This window comes from Tenrec ecaudatus, chromosome 1 (genome assembly GCF_050624435.1).
Source record: "Tenrec ecaudatus isolate mTenEca1 chromosome 1, mTenEca1.hap1, whole genome shotgun sequence".
Classification (NCBI taxonomy): Eukaryota; Metazoa; Chordata; class Mammalia; order Afrosoricida; family Tenrecidae; genus Tenrec; species Tenrec ecaudatus.
The window spans coordinates 55810408-55827148 of record NC_134530.1 but is presented as its reverse complement, the minus strand read 5'-3'; the positions used below and the strand labels follow the sequence as shown (position 1 = coordinate 55827148).

Here is a 16741-nt window from a genome sequence, read left to right as displayed (position 1 = left end):
TCTGCTCCGTACCACCCCCTTCCACAGCCCGTGGGAAGGTTTAAAAGGGAAGGACGGTGTTTGAGCTTACATTTCCTGCCTGCCTGCCCGCCCGCCCTCCTTCAGTCCTGTTAGCATTTGTGTGTCCTCATGTCCAACAGAACGGCCGCCTGCCCGTCCTCACGATGGTGCCTATGTCTGAGCCCATTGGGCAAGGTGACCAGGTTTTCACATTGATAAAGCGGGACACTAGCAGGACACCATTGACAAAACTCATATCCTGGCGAAATTGCCACATGGCAGCCGAAAACTGTATACCCTAGCTTGTCATGCATTCTTTAAAAAAAATCGGGACTTTTAAAAAATTTCGTGGGACGCGGGAAAATTGTTTAAAATTGGGACTGTCCCGCCAAAAGTGGGATGCCTGGTCACCTTACCATTGGGGCAGTCACTGTGCCAAGCGGCCTCATCGAGGGCCTTCCTCTTTTGTGCTGCCCCTCGGTTTTACCAAGCACGATGTCCTGCTCCAGGGACTGGTCTCTTCACAGCGTCTGAGTCCCAGGGACGAACGAACGTCTAGGGAGCAGTCTGGCCCTGCTTCCTCCCGACAGATTGATTTGAAATCCCAGTGACCTCACTTCCAGCCTCACAGCGACACCCAAGTCGCCACCACACGCATGGCACACGGACAGACAAGTGGTGGCTTCCTAGTCAACAAATACTGATGGTGACGCCCCTGGCTGCCATCTGCAAGGTTCAAAGCCACCAGCCACTCCTCGGAAGAAAGACCTGCCCTGTGTGCAGGTCCCTCCCTGTAAAGAGGGATGGTCTCGGAACCTCAGCACAGGGGCAGTTCTGCCCTGTCCTATAGGCGCCCTGTGAGTGGACATTGACTGGGTGGCAGCGTGTGTGTCCTTTTGGGGGGGCTTGGCGGGTGGGAGGGTCCTATTGGAAAGTGACCCTGAGAGAGGGGAGAGGAGGGGCTGCCCTCAAGATAAGAGGCTGCCGGAGTGACTCCAGGCCTGGCCCGGGCTACTGATGTCTTCTTGGGGAGGCGGTCAGAGGCGTGTGAGTGGTGCTGGGCGCAGAGCTAGGGCGTATGCTGGGAGGAGGACCCTTGCTTCGGACAGACAGCTGACACTCCTCAGGAGGCGGTCTCATCCGGGTTTTACGAGAAGAGTGAGGCTTTGGCGAGCAGAGAAGCAGAGAGAAGTATTCTAGGTGGCGGGACAGCTTGTTCATTGGCCCCGAGGGACAACTGGCGTTGAAGCCCAGTGGGCCAAGGAGAGAGAAGAGGGAAACGGGAGCCCCATCTTCTTCCTGAGGCTCCCCCCAAGACGCTGGGAAGGAGCACGTGGGACTTCAGACCAGGCCCCCTGCTTCACAGGGCAGACCCATGGGCAGACGAATGTGAGGTGACAGACAGAGGTGTGGGTGTTGGAGGGGATCAGTGTGTCTCTTCGGGGAGTCATTAGTCCTGAGAGGAAGGGAAGCCTCAGGAATTTGGCGGGAAGCAGACTTCCTTCCCATTTAACTAATTGGATCGCTCCAAAGACATTTCTCCCGGAAATCTCATCAACCAAAACCACAAACTCACTGGCAATCCAGTGGATTCCAACCCATAGGCGACCCTGTCAGACGAGGCAGACCTGCCCCCCTGTGAGTTTCTGAGACTGGACCTCTTCACAGGCACAGAAAGTGTGTCAGCCTGGGCAGACTAGAGAAACAAACCGATGGACACACATCTGTGTATAAGAAAGGGATTTATATACGAGAGCAATTGAATATTGAGAAAGCATCCCAGCCCAGTCCAGATCAAGTCCATACGTCTGATATTAGCCCATATGTCTGATGCCAATCTATAAAGTCCTCTTCAGACTCACAAAACACATGCAACGACACCAAATGCAGAAGATCACAGGCCAATGGGTAGAAAGTCCTAGGATCCAGTGGCAGTGGAAACATCTCAGCGCTGGCAGGATCTCTGCATCAGGGTGCTCCCCTGTAAGTGTTTTACCTGGGGCTGCGTCAACCGCATCAGCTCCCTCAGCATGGCGGGCCACATGCCCACCTCCAAACCACGTCCCTGAGGAAGACCCTTCTCTGCCTGTTGGCCTCCCCATAACCCTACGAAATGGGCACTGGGATCACCCCCATTTTACAGTGAGGCACTAAGGCTGCTTAGCTGAGACCGGAGGGAGCCAGCCTTTCACAGTAAGCACGACTGCCTCCTGCGTCTGTAGGACAAGGGCAGTGGCTTTCCGCGACGGGAACAAAGGCCCCCAGACATGGTCAAGTCACAGGAACCGTTTTGTGTTCGTCTCGCACCGGTTTGGAGGCTGGAAGTTGAAATTCAGGTGTGGGCTGGGCTCTTTCTGCACACTCTAGGGGAGAGTCCTTCCTCGCTTCTTCAGGGCGTTGTCTCCCCCCCACCCTTGTTGTTCCTGGACCATCACTTCAGCCTCTGTCACCCCGGTCTGTTGTCGCTCAGTGCCCACCAGTCAGTTCTCACAACCCATAGCGACCCTGTGCCCAGCCGAAGGAAACACTAGGTCTTGTGCGTCTCACGGGGGCCTTCCTCTCCTTCACTGTCTGTCCACTTTACCAAGTCGGATGTCCTTCTCCAGGGACTGGTCTCTCCTGACCACGTGTCCAAGTACAGAAGGCGAAATCTCCCCATGGCCACCTCCAAGGAGTACTCCGGCTGTGCTTCTTCCAGCAGTCCGTGGGACGTCCAGCCCGCGGCCCGAGCCCCACAGTTCAAATGCACCCGGTGCCCTGCCCGTGGCACTGTTGTTTTCCACGGAAGCAGTTGAGTCACGAGGGGACGACGGGCTGCAGACCTATCGCGTGACAGACACCGTCGGAGGGAGTGACTGTCGTTTTTGTGTAGTGTTTCAGCAAAGGAGCCACCAGTGATAAACATATCCCGTCAGTTAACACAGCAAGAGTATTTCTCGTAAGCCCAGCTTGTTGTCGCTTAGGTCCCAGTCCACAGTGACCTGTGAAAGGGAGCGTGGCGCTGCCTGGTCCCAGGCCATCTTCCCACTTGTTGCTGCGCTTGGGCCCACTGCCGTCAGTCCATCTCCCTGAAGGCCTTCCTCTCGTCTGCTGACCTTGCGCCTACCTGAGCATCACGTCTCTCTCAGGGACTGGTCCTTCCTGATAATACGCCCAAAGTACATCAGATGAAACGGCACCGTTCTAGCTAATGAGGAGCACTCTGTCGGTCAGTGCTTTGTACCAGACAGACTGATTCATTCTCCTGCAAGTCCAGGGTAGGGGTTCTCCACCTTCCTCATGGTAACCCTTCATACGGTTCCTCCTGGGGTGGTGACCGCCTAACCATAACATTATTTTCGTTGCTACTTCATCACTGTCATTTTGCTACTGTTGTGAATTGTCACATAAATACCCGAAATACAGGATGGGTTTTCATTGTTACAAATTGAACATAATTAAAGCAGTGACTAATCACAAAAACAATATGTAATTATATATTGCGAAACATTTCTTTCTTTTTTATTTTTTAATTTTTGAAATATTTATTTCTAAAGGAAAATAAATGAAATTGTGTCTTGAAGCATGGTGTAGCGTGGGTAACAGTCTTCACGCCGGGTACTCGAATGTGGGCATATCTGCATGTGGGTGGATCCGCCTGGAGACGGATAGAGGAGTGGTGTCTCAGTTCCTAAGCCCATCGGAAATATGTGTTTTCTGATGGTCTTAGGCGACGCCTGTGAAAGGTCATGCGTTGGGCTGCTTACGGCTAGATCAGCAGTTCAAAACCACCAGGTGCTCCTCGGGAGAAAGATGAGGCTTTCTACTCCCTTAAAGAGTTACAGGCTAGGAAATTCACAAGGGCAGGTCTACCCTGTTCTACTCGACTTGACGGCAGTGAGGGAGTGCGTGAACACCCCGATAAAAGCACCCGTCCCTCTGTGGTCTGCCTACTTCATGGTCAGCCTTTTCTCGCACGTGCGAAACAAACCAAAAACCCAAATACTCACTGCCAGCGACTCTGCCCAACTCTTCTGATCTCAGGGTCAGAAAGTCTGAGGTCCGAGTGGCCCATTAGTCCTTTGCTGTAATTATTTCCCAGTACCTTTGCTTTCCTCCCTCTTCCTCGTTCCAGGTGGGAGAGGTGAGTGGTCGCACCTTGCATGGCCATCACCGATGCTGAAGACCCCCTGCCCGCTTCACTTCTTTCAGCTTGAGAAAGGTCCGGATCAAATCCATTTACAAGGGCTAAAACTCTGCTCATTTACTTTTTGAACTTTCTAATGTGTCCAGTCCGTGTCATTTTACCTAATTACCATGACCCTTGTCATTGCGGAGTCTAGTTTGTGAGGAAATGGCATGGGGGCCACATCGGACCTTTCCCGGCTGCACCAGAGGAACGAGAGCCCAACTCTACATCGATGCAAGGGCAACTCTTCTGAGGCACAGGGCAGACACGATCCTACACCTGAACCTTTTTTATTTATTGTGACACCAACCATCCCTCCCATGGCATTCTACTTCTCTGCCAAGTTAAAAATAGCCACACAAAATCCATAGATGAAACTCACGGTTCTGGGGTTTTAGGAGGTAAGTCAACAGGTCACAGCACATCAAGATCCGAAAAGAGTAAGGAAACCGTCCTTTGCGTCGCTTATTCTCAGCCATGTTGGTAGGCATGTCCCTCTCTGGTCCTCAGCCTCTCAGTCATGGAGGCCCTTGGCCTCTGCCCTGCTCTTTCATGATGCTAAGGACATCTTCCTCTGCAAGCCAGTCTCCTGTCTGAAGACTCAGTCATACTCAGCTGTATCCCTTCTGTGGGCTGAGAAGCCCGCCAGTCTGTCTCATGGTCTCTGGTACCTCTGCTGCCACCACCCTTCACAAAGGGACTTAGCACATGCTCTCTGGGGGTGGGAGGGTCTTTAAAAATTTTTAAAACTCTGTTCCTGCTTCCTAGATGGCACACTTATAACCAGCAGAATAGTGACCCTGACCTATCCCGGAAAGACGCGCCCCTGGAAAAGGACATCCTGCTTGGTAGAGAGGTGGCAGCGAAAAAGAAGAGGACTCTCGACAAGATGGAGCAACACAGTGGCTTCAATGATGGACTCAAACAGGAATAGTCGTGAGGGGGCCGCAGGGCCAGGTGGAGAGTCACTCTATGGTACATAGGTCGCTATGAATCTGAACCAACTTGTCGGCACCCACCACCACCTAATTTGCACCCCCCCCCCAGTCATTGGGTGGGGTTACAAAGACTGGCTGGCAGGGCCACCTCAAGTCAGTTCCCTTCACCATCATTTGCAGACGGCCTGGTGGCAGGGGCGGTTCCATGTTGGCCTGCTAATCATGGGGCCGCCATTCAAAGCTAGTCCACAGTAGAAAGATGAGACTTTCTAGTCCTCTCCCGAATGACACCTCAGAAACCTGCAGGGAGAGCTCTACTCTGCCCTCTCGCATCACTGTGCCCTGGAAGCAAGGCGATGGCCGTGAGTTTTGTGAGTAGTCACATGATGGGGTTCTCATGGCTGCTAATGTCCTTACAGTTGCTGATTGTGTCAAATTGTCTGGTGTTTAGGCGACAGTATTGTAATGAGTAGTATTTGTGGACCTATATCAATAAGTTCTTTGGAGCATAAAGTACTAATCAAAGGAAAAGGAGAAAAATATTTTTAAATACCTCTGTTTAGTTATTAATAATAAATAATGTAATTCAGTGTAAACTTTACAGAATAATTTCATGTTAGTATTCATATAATCTAAAGACTCTGACATTTAAGCAATCCACAACTATAATGATCACATGGTATGCAATGGTTAAAATTGATAATAAACTTCACTAAATGTCTATTGAATGCTGCTTTAATGTCACCAATGGATGGCTTCAACCAACAGAAGTTATCCCCTCCGAGTTTAGCAGACTAAAATTCCAGGCTCACGGCGCCAGTTCCAGGGCAAGGCTCTCTCTGTCAGTCTGCGGGAAGACCTTTGCTGTCGTTCAACAGCTGTGAGCCCGTGTTCCTTAGAGGCCTCCGTGTGGCTTGGCATCCGTAGTCCCCTGGGTCTCGGAGGTTCTCAGCACAGGGACCCTGAGTCGAAATAATGTGCTTTGCGTCTGGTTCTTCTGTCTTGGTAATAGTCAGGTCCCTCCCCTCTGCTCATTTGTTTAATCTCTTTTAGATCTCAAAAGAGATTGGCTCCAAATATAATTTATTATGTAGATTGTATTCTACCCTTTATCATTCTGCCTCTAATCTTGCCTTATTAACATCATCACTCACTCACTCACTCAGAGGGACCCTATAGGACAGAAGAGAACTGCCCCTTTGAAGCTATAACTCTTTACTGAAGCAGAAAGCCTCAGCAGGTTCAAACCGCCGACCTTGTGCTTAGCAGCCCGACCCATAATGCACTGCTCCACCAGGGCTCCTCCTCGTTACTATCCGAGAGGTTAAGAGTTACAAGACGCAGAAAACCGTATATACTCATGTATAAGCCGAGTTCTTCAGCACATTTTTCATGCAGTTTTTGTGGTAAAATTAAGTGCCTTGGCTGATATTTGAATTGGCTTATACTCGAGCATATACGGTAATTACATCAGATCCCCAAACAGAGGCTGAACCCATAATTCTTGCAATCATAACCCAGCCAAGTTGACACATTTTTGTTTGCTTGTTTTGGAGGGGGCTCACAATTCAATCCATGACACCAAGGAGGAGGTCCGTGGAACGGGACATGAAGTGGCCAGCCTTAATGTCCCCACGGTCTGTTGTCACATAGTGTTTTTACTGTGTCAATATTTCTTGTCTTTCTCTTGTAATGAATGGCATCAGTCACATTGGCTTAGGGCACATTTCTGAGCCAATACGATGTCATCTTAACTCAATTCCATTGACAGAAACCCTGTTTCCAAATCAGGTAACATTTGCAGGTACTGGGGTTAGCACTTCCTCATAGCTTTCTCGGCGACACAACTCAACCCCTAACACTTGGCCTCAGCAACCCAGAGCCCCCATAATTTTGGCTTATTTGTGGCTTAAAGTAGCATGTCTTGCATTCCAGAGGTCAGAAGCCCAGAAAGAATGTCATGGGGCTAATAACTAACAGCAAGCAGGGCTGTGTTCCTTCTGGAGGTTTCGGGAGAAATCTGGTCCCTTGCCATTCCCACTTTCCAGAAGCCTCTGGCGGCATCCTTAGGCTCGTGGCTGTGGCTCCATGCCTCTCTCTGTAGAGTTCCCTCCAGCCCCGAGGTATGTCACCAGGCTCCTTTTTTCTGACATTGCCCATTTTACAAACTCTGAGGCCCCCTGACAGGGAGGGACTGGCTCAGGATGGCAAAAGCAGTTTGGGGAGAGCTGACTGAGCAGGCTGGAGACGTGCTTGGGAGGGAGGAGTTTCAGTTTCCCTTTTGAAGGGACTTCCCTGAAGTGGGAGATTTTGGTGGAAAGTTGTAAGCAATCCTTACTGAGCTGGTTTGGACACCCCTCCCCAAAGGCTCCAGGGATCTGAAAAGAAACAGAAAGTTAGGAAGAGGTGGGGGCAGGAGGGAAAGGGGCAGGCTCAGGGCAGCCCTTAAAAATTTCTGGTGACCTCATCAAACTTGGGGGAGGTAAACAGGAGGGCAGGGAGTAGAAACCTTTTTACTGTTGGGAAAACAGCCCTGAGACAGCACTATTAGATAGTGCTGGACCCAGCCCCACTCACGTGACCACTCCCAACACATGCACACATACACGCACATGCGCGCGCGCGCGCACACACACACACACACACACACACACACACACACACACACACAACTTCCAGAGTCCTTACTGTTGTGATTTCATGACTGGTTGGAAGGTTCGAGTCTCAATGTTCAGTTTTCCTATACATGTGAAAACAAAATAAAGCCCATGGGATTCCAGGGACCCCAAGGTCCCTGATGGACAGTGAGGCTCAGACCCAGCACACTCAGGCCCAGGAGAAGCCATCGTGGTTTTGAGGTTCTGGTCCCGGAGCCCCATGCCCACAGCTGTTCTCTCTCTCTCTCTCTCTCTCTCTCTCTCTCTCTCCCTCTCTGTTGGCATCGCAAAGCTTCTGAACCTTTCTGGATGTTTCTACTTGACTTAGGACCAGAGCTCCTGCTCATCCGGGACCCCCTGCTCTGCCTCACTGGGGGTGCCCATGTCCTGCCAATGGAGGCGGGAAGGGTGCACTTCTCACCAGGACATGCGTAGTAAAGTAGTTGGCACAGAGCATGGCATACCGTAAGACCGAGCCAATGCTAGTAGCTGTGATGATGATCAGGAGTCCTGGTGGTGCGGTGGTAACGCGTTGAGCTGCTAACAGCAAGGTCAGCAGTTTGAAACCACCGGGTACTCCAAGGGAAAAGATTGCGGCTTTCTATTCCTGTTACGAGTTCGTCTCAAAACTCATAGGTGCAGTTCTACCCTGCCCTTAAGGAGCTACTGAGTCATCATTGACTAGATAGGAGTGAGTGAGTGAGTGAGTGAGTGAGTGAGTGAGTGAGTGAGTGAGTGAGTGAGTGAGTGAACAAGTGATGATGTGGTTGTGTTTCTGGTCCTTTAGACATTCCCCAGTGGTCATGGTTTTCCAGTTCTGTGCTTTGGGGTGTCCTCCCACTCTTAGCAGACTCCTTCCCAGGTTCCATCCTCTCCTGCTGTCTACTACTGCCCCCACCCCACCACCCACCATGGCACTGCTCAGAGTACTTCTGGGGAGATCTCATGAACTGCTTGGCTCCAGTTTCTGTCTGTCTGGCAGCAATCAGGGGACCAGATTTCCTGGGGTCAGTCCTGCCTTAAGACTCTCTGTCCTGTGTCCCTTTTAAAGTCGCTAGCCAGACTCTGGCTCCAGCCTCTAGCTTGGGACACGTGGGCTCCAAGTCAGTGCTAAAGTACTGGGACCTAGATGGCTACTTGGATGTCCCCCGACAGCAACAAAAGCCAAAGCCCTGCTATTGAGAGCGGATTCCTATTCCTGGTGAGTCGGCACAGGCCAGGATAGAACCGCCTCACAGGCTTCTCTTGGCTGCAACCTCGATGGAAACAGGCGGGTGCTTGGGTGGGTTCAAATCGCAACATGACAAAACCTGCTTGTGCCATGCAGGGTCCTTGGATGCTCCCCACACACCTCACACTCAGCATCCTCCACCCTAGTTCTTCTGTCTTCTGATGAGTCGGCAGGCCTCAATCAATGACTCACCTCAGCAGCAGTGCCATGACCCTCTGCTCCCTGGTCCCTGCAGCCAGCCCCCGAATCCCGGACTCCCTCACACAGACTATTCCATGCTCCTGCGTGGTCCTGCTCCAAGCTCCACCCACCGCCCTTTTCTCTTCCCATCAGCAACTGCCTGTCTCTTCCTTCTGGCCTGGGAAGTCCCTGGGGACAGGGGCCCTGCATGACTCACCCCTTACTCGGTCCTGTCGTATGTGAACAGAGGGAACTCCATTACATCTCAAACGTGACTCATGATGCCCAGCCCCTCCGTGGAGGTGAGCCACTGAGGTCACAGAGGCCAGAGGACTAGCTAAGTGGCACATAGCCAGCGTAGGTCTGGAACCCAGATCACCAAGGCCATCCTGGACCTGCTCCCCAGAAGGAAATAGGGACTTGGGTTGGGAACCAACCTGTGCCAAGTCCTATGTCCTTGCCTCAACCCAGCATCCTGGAGCCTGACCAGGAAGACCCCTCCTTCCATCTCTGACTAGGTAGTGCCCATTCACACGTCTAATCTGATCCCAGTGCAGGGCCCTCGAAGTGCTGACCTGAACCTCGCCTGAGATCCTCCCCCTGCTCATTCCAGAGTCACCTGGCCTTCTCTTGGTCTTTCCCCAGCAGACACCTTGCCCTAGCAAAGGCCCACACTGCATGGGTTCTGAGCCCGCAGCTTCACTGGCCCAGAGAGGCAGACCTGCCACTCCCACGGTCCCTCACACAAACATGAAGAAACCACTCCTCCATCCACACCCCATAGCTGGGTATTCTCTCACACAGTTACACACCCGAACACTGCCAGGTATAGTCAGTCACCAATGAACGGTCCCAGGGCCAGACAGGCACACACCCAGAAAGTCACGGAGTCACCCAGAGTCAGCAGGCGCCTCTTTCTCACCCTGAAAGACAGCCAAACAAAGATGCAGACTCACACAACCACAAACCTACACACCTGGCCACTCACACACAAAGTCTCCCACAGAGACAGACACAGAGCGATACACACAGTTGCACAGTCAGAGGTACACAGGCCCCCTGAGACCCGGAACAATGGCCACATTGTCTGGACTGAGAGCAGCTGGGGAGGAAGGAGCTGCAGTGTGGATGGGGGAAGCTGAAGGGCCTGCTGGGGGTACCCCCCACCACCACCACCCCGCCGCCCCAGGCCTTCCTAAGCTCTCTTCCAGAAGCCAAATTCTGTTGGGACCTGGATTTGTTGAGGAATTGGGTTCTAGGGGCCCCTTCCCTAGACTCGTGGGATGTCTGGTGAGGGGTCAAGGACCCTCCTCTGTGGACACCTCCTTCCCAGGGCTCTGGGTCCCCCAGCCCTGATGTTCCCCCTCCTGGGCACAATCCAGGGATTCCCTTTGGATCTCCAGGGGGCAACACCTGGGAACAGGAGTCGGAGCTTTGGGATCTGGGCTTTAGCTCTGACCAGGGCCGCCTCCAGTCCTCACACACCCACTCTTAGAGCCCTGCCCGTCCAGGCTGGCCGTGCCTGGCAGTATTGTGGGTTCGCCACTGCGGCCCTCTCTCACACACACAGGTCACTACCTCCATTCCTTGGTGGCAGTGGATGGAGGGGCCACTGCTGCTCGCCTTGATGCCCCCACCCCAATGGGCAATCATTCTAGGGAGGTCTTCACAGCTCCCAGGCCATGTGATCTGGCTTCTCCAAATCCGTTCTGACTCAGTTCAAGGTATCTTCTGTGTGTCCTGGGGCACGAGGTGCTTTCCCTCTCTGGACCTCAGTGTCCCGGTCTGTAAAATGGGGAAGTGCCACAGAAGCTGAGCCTAGGTGGTACCTCAGAGTGGGGGTGGGACCCCAGACACTCCAGGCGTGAGTGCAGTACTATGGGATTGGGGCACCACCCGCCTTCCTCCCTTCCCGGAGGAGGTCAGATCAGCAGGGAGTTCCAATTTGATTTCTCAGGTCCTAGGGTGTCTCCACACTTCACAGCAGGGGCCTCCTCAACCTTGGCCTTGTTGTGGGAGGGAGGGGAGGGAGAGAGGAAAGGAGAGAGGTGCTGAGCTGGCCTGAACGCAGCTTTTGTAACACTGGGCTTCCTCCTCTTCCTCCTGAGGGCTGAGGGGGCAACAGGACGCACACATCCGGCACCAGTACTCTGGGGTTCCCACTGGTCTGCCCAGGTCACGGGAAGGGGAAGTGGCAGTGGCTCCAGGCACCCCCGCCCAGCAGGGAAAGGGGTCAAGCTGCTGAGTCTTGGGCGTACTGATGTGTTTCCTACCCTGCCTCCTCAGGACCAAGTGGGGGTGTGGTTTCTCGATGGGTTCTCTGCCGGTCCTGGGAGCCCTGAGGCCCAGGAGCAGATGGTGTGTGCTTCTCTGAGCCTCAGGCCAGTTTTCAAACGGGGGATGAAGTTGATCTTCAAGGTCACAGGACACCCCCGCCCCTCTCCAAGTTAACTTTGTAGCAGGTCCAGGCGGAGAGCAGTCGCTGGAAAGCTTGCGGATTCAAGCTCTGCTTGACTTTCGATGAGTTGAGGGGAGGGGTGAGGCTGGAGGGGGCCATCAGCGTGCCGGCCGCCCCCGTCGGGCTGGTCATGGAGGGTGGTGGCCCTCCCTTCTAAGCGGCCTCCAGGCCAGGGGGGGTGTGGACGCGGCGGTCCTTTTCTGGAGCTAAGTCAGGAGCAGCCGTCTGACGAGTCGCGGCCGTGAGCCCTTCGGAGAGCGCGTGGGGGCGACTGGCAGGACCACAGGGATGGATGGGGGAGCGGCGCCGCGCCCGCCCTGAGCGGAGGGCCGTAGGGTGATGGAAAGGCGGATGCCTCCCTTTCCTAGCAGACGTCGCCCTCGGCCCCCGCTCCCTGAAGGCCCCGGCTCTTCCCACCCGACACCGGCCACCTGCTCCCGGCGCACGGGCGGGGTGGGGGGCCAGGCCGCTAGCTCGCGTCGCTCCGCCGCACCAGAGGGGCTCGCGCCCCGGCCCCGCCTCCGCCCCTCGATTGGGCGCTCATTTAAATGCCCGGCCCCGCCCCCGTGCTCCGGCGCTTATATAGGCGGCTCGGCGGGCGGCGGGCGGCATTCCGGCGCCGAGCGGAGAGGCGGTGGGTGCGGCTAGCGGGTCGCGCGCGGAGCGGGGGTGCAGCTCGGTTTCCTCCCAGACACCCCTCCCCCTCCGGGGCGAGCCCCACCCCTCCGCCAGCCAGGCCTACCCCGCCGAACTATCCCTGCGGCGCGAGCCCGGGGCGGCTCTGGGCGCCCCCGAAGACCCCCACCCAGCATGGGCAGCCAGAGCTCTAAGGCTCCCCGGGGCGACGTGAACGCCGAGGAGGCCGCGGGCGCTTCCCCCGCCAAGGCCAATGGACAGGTGGGTGCGCTCGGCACGACCGGACTCGGCCCGCTCCGCTCGCCCCTCGCCCCCTCTAGGCCCTGGGCCGGCCGCGCGCTTTGTCCGGCCCGGGACACGCGGCACCCCCTCCCCCGCCCCGTCCCTTTGTTCTCGGCGCCGCAGCCCCCGCGGGCGAAGCGAGGGGAGGGGCGGGGAGGGGGCGCTGGCCGGGCCCTGCCGCCTCCTTTGTTCCCGGCCCTGGCCCCCGGCGCTGCCCCCGGGCCGCCCGAATGCTGCGCGGGGAACAAAGGCGCTGCCGGGCCCGCCGAGGGGGCACCGGGTGCTCCGAGGGGCGGGTACCCCTCCCTTAGACCCGACCTCGGTGGCCTACGGTGGGCTTCGGGGGAGCCGCGATGTGAGCAGAGCTTGCAGTGGGTGGGGGCGCCCCTTGCACCAAGGAGGAGACTGGGGGTGGGTGGGCCGTCCAGGTACAGGGAGCCTGCGCCCACGGCGGCTTGCTTCCCGCCCAATGCCGCCTGGCCCTGGGCGCTGGGAAGGCGCGGACTAGTGAAAGGCGCCCCCCGGGAGAGATGAGGGCCCCCCCCTCGCGAATCTCAGCGCCTCCTGTCGGCCATGGCCTCTGCGCCCGGCCCCGTCGCGCCTCCGGAGGGAGATGTTTGACGGCGCCCCAGGTGTAGGGTGAGGCCAAACCCAGCCACAGGAGGACCGAGTTGGGGAGCCCATTTGGGTGGAAGGGGGCCCAGAGCGGGCTGAGGGAGGGGAGAGTGAGCCCCCGCCCTCACTGCCATCTCTGCCCTACAGGAGAACGGCCACGTGAAAAGCAATGGAGACTTGTCCCCCAAGGGTGAAGGGGAGTCGGCCCCCGCGAACGGAACAGAGGAGGCTGCTGGGGCGACCGGCGATGCCATCGAGCCAGCACCCCCCACCCAGGGCACTGAAGCCAAGGGGGAGGCCCCCCACAAGGAGACCCCCAAGAAGAAGAAGAAATTCTCTTTCAAGAAGCCTTTCAAATTGAGCGGCCTGTCCTTCAAGAGAAATCGCAAGGAGGGTGGGGGGGACTCCTCGGCCTCCTCCCCCACAGAGGAAGAGCAAGAGCAGGGGGAGACGGGTGCCTGCAGTGACGAAGGCACTGCCCTGGAAGGGAAGGCTGCCACCCCTGAGAGCCAGGAGCCCCAGGCCAAGGGGGCAGAGGCTGGTGCCGCCTCTCAGGGAGGAGACACGGAAGAAGAGCCAGGGCCCCAGGCTGCTGAGCCGTCCACTCCCTCAGAGCCAGAGAGTGGCCCGACAGCGGCCAGCGAGCAGAATGAGTAGCGGGGTGGGGGCAGGTGGGTGATCTCGAAGCTCCAAGAACTGTGCTGTCCTTGCGAGGTCACTGCCTGGACCTGGTGCCCTGGCTACTTTCCTGTGCCCAGAAAGGAAGGGGCTGTCGCCCCCTCCCAGCCACGTCCCCTCTCCCTCCTGTGGATTCTCCCATCATCCATCAGGCCTTCCTCATGGGGCCAGTTGAAGATGGTCCTTACAGCCCCCCAAGTTAGGTTAGTGATGTGAAATGCCCTCCCTCCTTCCCTGTCCCTACCCCTGCACAAGCAATTGCTGGTTTTCTTCCCTAAATCTTATCCAATAGGTTTTGTTTATCCTGCTCCCTGAGTCCCTGAGCCAGAAGTGGGGTGCCTACACTCCAAAACCAGCTTTCCCCCAGTTGAGTTTTTAGTCTCTTGTGCTGTGCCTAGTGGCCCCAGGGCTGGGGAGGACACTGTCCCGTCTAGGTTTTTATAAACATCTTACTCAAGTTCAAACCTCTCAGCTGTGAATCCACTTGTGTCTCTTTTTTGACTTGGTGAGCAAGTATTAGGCTTTGGGGTGGGAGAGAGATGTAATGTGAAAACAACTCCTTTCCTCTGTTCCCTGCCCCCTCCCTCTCGTTGTAAATAACTTTTAATGGCCACCCCCGATTTGTATCTTCTTTTGTTTTTCTATTCTAATTGCTAAAACCACTCTCTTCCACCTGGTCTCACTGTCACCTTTGTAAAAGGAATAAATGTTGTCCCTTAGTGGTGCTGTGCATGAGTGGTCTTCTGGGGTTAGGGTGGGGGAAGCTAGCCAACTTGAGGGTGGCCGGACCATCCTGGGCACAAGAAGAGTCCGAATTGCTCCTGGGGAAGCTCACAGAGTAGAGAAATGTACCATTTTTTATTACAAAGGTTTTCACAAACTTGAAAATAGTATCTGAAAAGGGAAAACTAGACTGGTGTCCTCCAGCTGCAGAGCCGGGGTTCCGGAGGGCAGGCAGGGAGTGGGTTGGCTCACTTGGGGCCAGGCTGCAACAGTGGGGCGGGGGTGGGGGCTGTAAATGAGAAAGAACCCATCCAAAATCTTAAGGCGCCTTGAAGAAAAAGTACAAGGGCCCCTGAAGGGCCCAGCCACCCCTATTCAGTAACGGGTGTCTTTCCAAGGGAGGTCCCCTCATAGTAGGATTTTGTCCTGTGACTACCTAAAACTACCTTTTCCACTGAAAAAGAACAGCCGAGCTGGCAAGGTAGCTGCTGGAGGTGTACCTAGCCAAGCTGCTCAGGGCCCTGGTTCCTGTCTAGTCCCTGGAGATATTTATATTTAATATATTTTATATAAATACACAGAGAAATAGAAAATATAAACTCTGAGGGGTTAGGGAAGAAATGTCTGGAACTCTTCAAGAGTCGAGCTGGAGGTCTGCTCAGGCCAACTTGACCTCCTCCTTGACCCTGTGGAGAAAGCAAGAGACCCCATGTCAGAGAGGCAAAGGTGTGGCCACAGCTTTCCAGGGGACCAGGTGATGGGGAAACCAGGGGCTGCTATCAACTGGACCAACTGTCCCCAGGACGTCTCCATGGTGGGGCACAAGGGGGAGTGGTCCCTCCTCACCCTTTGGCTTCAAGCTTCTCCTCCTTGGCTTTCTCCTCTTCTGCGACTTCTAGAACCAAGAGTAGGAACAGTCAAGGGCAGCCCTCCAGGAAGGACCTTAGGAGTCTCCTGAAACACCTCCCCAGAGCTATTCCTTGGACACTGGAGAAGCCCATCCTAAGCCACCCACGGAGCCCTGCTGAGAACACACAAGTGGAACCGGTTTTCCAACTAGCTCCAGCCCAAGCCTGAGCTCAGTGGGCGGAGGCAGCCCCCTGGGAAAAAGCTGGAGCAGTGAGCCCAGGCTCCTGCCCGTGGAGAACTGGAGGGGCTCAGTAGAGATGAGTCCAGTTCGTTCATTCCTTTGTTGGCCCTGCTACTTCTGGAGCCACTCAGAGGCCTAAGGAGATGGCAGGGCCCAAGTCAGCTGCCGCCTCCTGGTGCCCTACATGGACTCCCCCTCCTCCTCCTCCAGTCCCCACATAACCCACCTTTCTTCTCCTCTGGTTCTTTCTCTTTGTCATCCTCTATTTTGACTCTCTTGGCTTTTTTGAAGTTGGCAGAGTTTTTGCGGCCACCCTCTCCCTCTTCGTCAGAGTCGGAGAACTCTTCTTCACAAGAAATCCGCTTGTCAGAGGAGCAGACTGGAAGACAGGGCCAGGGTGTGAAGGGGAGGTGTGCTCAGGGTTTCCAAATGCACCACGGAGACGGAGAGGGGCTGGGATGTTTCCCATAGGGAACAGACCCGGGCAATGCAGAACTGCCTGTCAGGTGCGAAGGTGCAGGCCCTGGGCCTGGGTCTTACTTGAGATGCGCTTCTCGGGGTCCTCTTCATCCTCGTCGCCACTCTCCTCTGGGACGGCGTCCTCGGGGATGGCTTGCATCTGGACCCCGGGGGCGTGGGGCAACATCCTCAGGTTCTCAAAGAGCCTCTGCCTGTGGCAAAGCAGAGTGTGGTCAGGGACAAGCCCGAGCCTGGACTGGCCAGGGGAGGGGGCTGGGGGCCACTCACTTGATCTTCTCCAGGTACTCATTAGTGTTCTGGTTGGTCATGTTGGAAGGGCTGATGTGAAGCTTGAAATCTGGTCCGAAGTATTCAAAATAGTCGTTGTATGGAAGCTCTGATTGGGACGGGAAGAAGAAGAGTCAAGGGACTGGGTGCTTTTCCCACCCAGCATGGGAGCCAGAGCAAATAACGAGGTGTCTGTGGGCCTAGCTGCCCACCCACCAAAGGCAGCATGGACTGCCCCTCCTAACACAGGCTGTGACCTGGATGAGCATGGACTTGAAGCCTGTTTAATGCTCTGCTCCTGAGTTCTCACCAGTAAGCTAGACCACGATGGGGCTGTC

General features: G+C 55.4%; 2 protein-coding genes across 2 annotated transcripts in view; one reads left to right on the top strand and one right to left on the bottom strand.

Moving 5' to 3' along the window:
• Positions 1–12235: 12235 nt before the first annotated feature.
• On the top strand, positions 12236–14562 carry MARCKSL1 (MARCKS like 1). The gene is made up of 2 exons (XM_075553571.1): positions 12236–12529; positions 13313–14562. Exons 1-2 carry the CDS (start codon positions 12443–12445, stop codon positions 13820–13822), a joined length of 597 nt encoding a protein of 198 aa, XP_075409686.1. The 5' UTR covers positions 12236–12442; the 3' UTR covers positions 13823–14562.
• A 125-nt stretch (positions 14563–14687) lies between these two features.
• HDAC1 (histone deacetylase 1) overlaps positions 14688–16741 on the bottom strand; it is a 39554-nt gene continuing 37500 nt past the window's right edge. Inside the window, exons 10-14 of the mRNA XM_075553558.1 lie at positions 16404–16512; positions 16197–16327; positions 15883–16035; positions 15413–15461; positions 14688–15252 (exon numbers count right to left, since the gene is read on the bottom strand). Coding sequence (XP_075409673.1) covers positions 15225–15252; positions 15413–15461; positions 15883–16035; positions 16197–16327; positions 16404–16512 — 470 coding nt within the window. The 3' untranslated portion in view covers positions 14688–15224. The remainder of the gene's footprint in view (positions 15253–15412; positions 15462–15882; positions 16036–16196; positions 16328–16403; positions 16513–16741) is intronic.

Excerpts from the sequence above, each read along its gene's own strand:
- MARCKSL1 (XM_075553571.1), top strand. The coding sequence starts at position 12,443 with ATGGGCAGCCAGAGCTCTAAGGCTCCCCGGGGCGACGTGAACGCCGAG. Across the intron at positions 12,530-13,312 it reads CCGCCAAGGCCAATGGACAG|GAGAACGGCCACGTGAAAAG; the intron begins GTGGGTGCGCTC and ends TCTGCCCTACAG.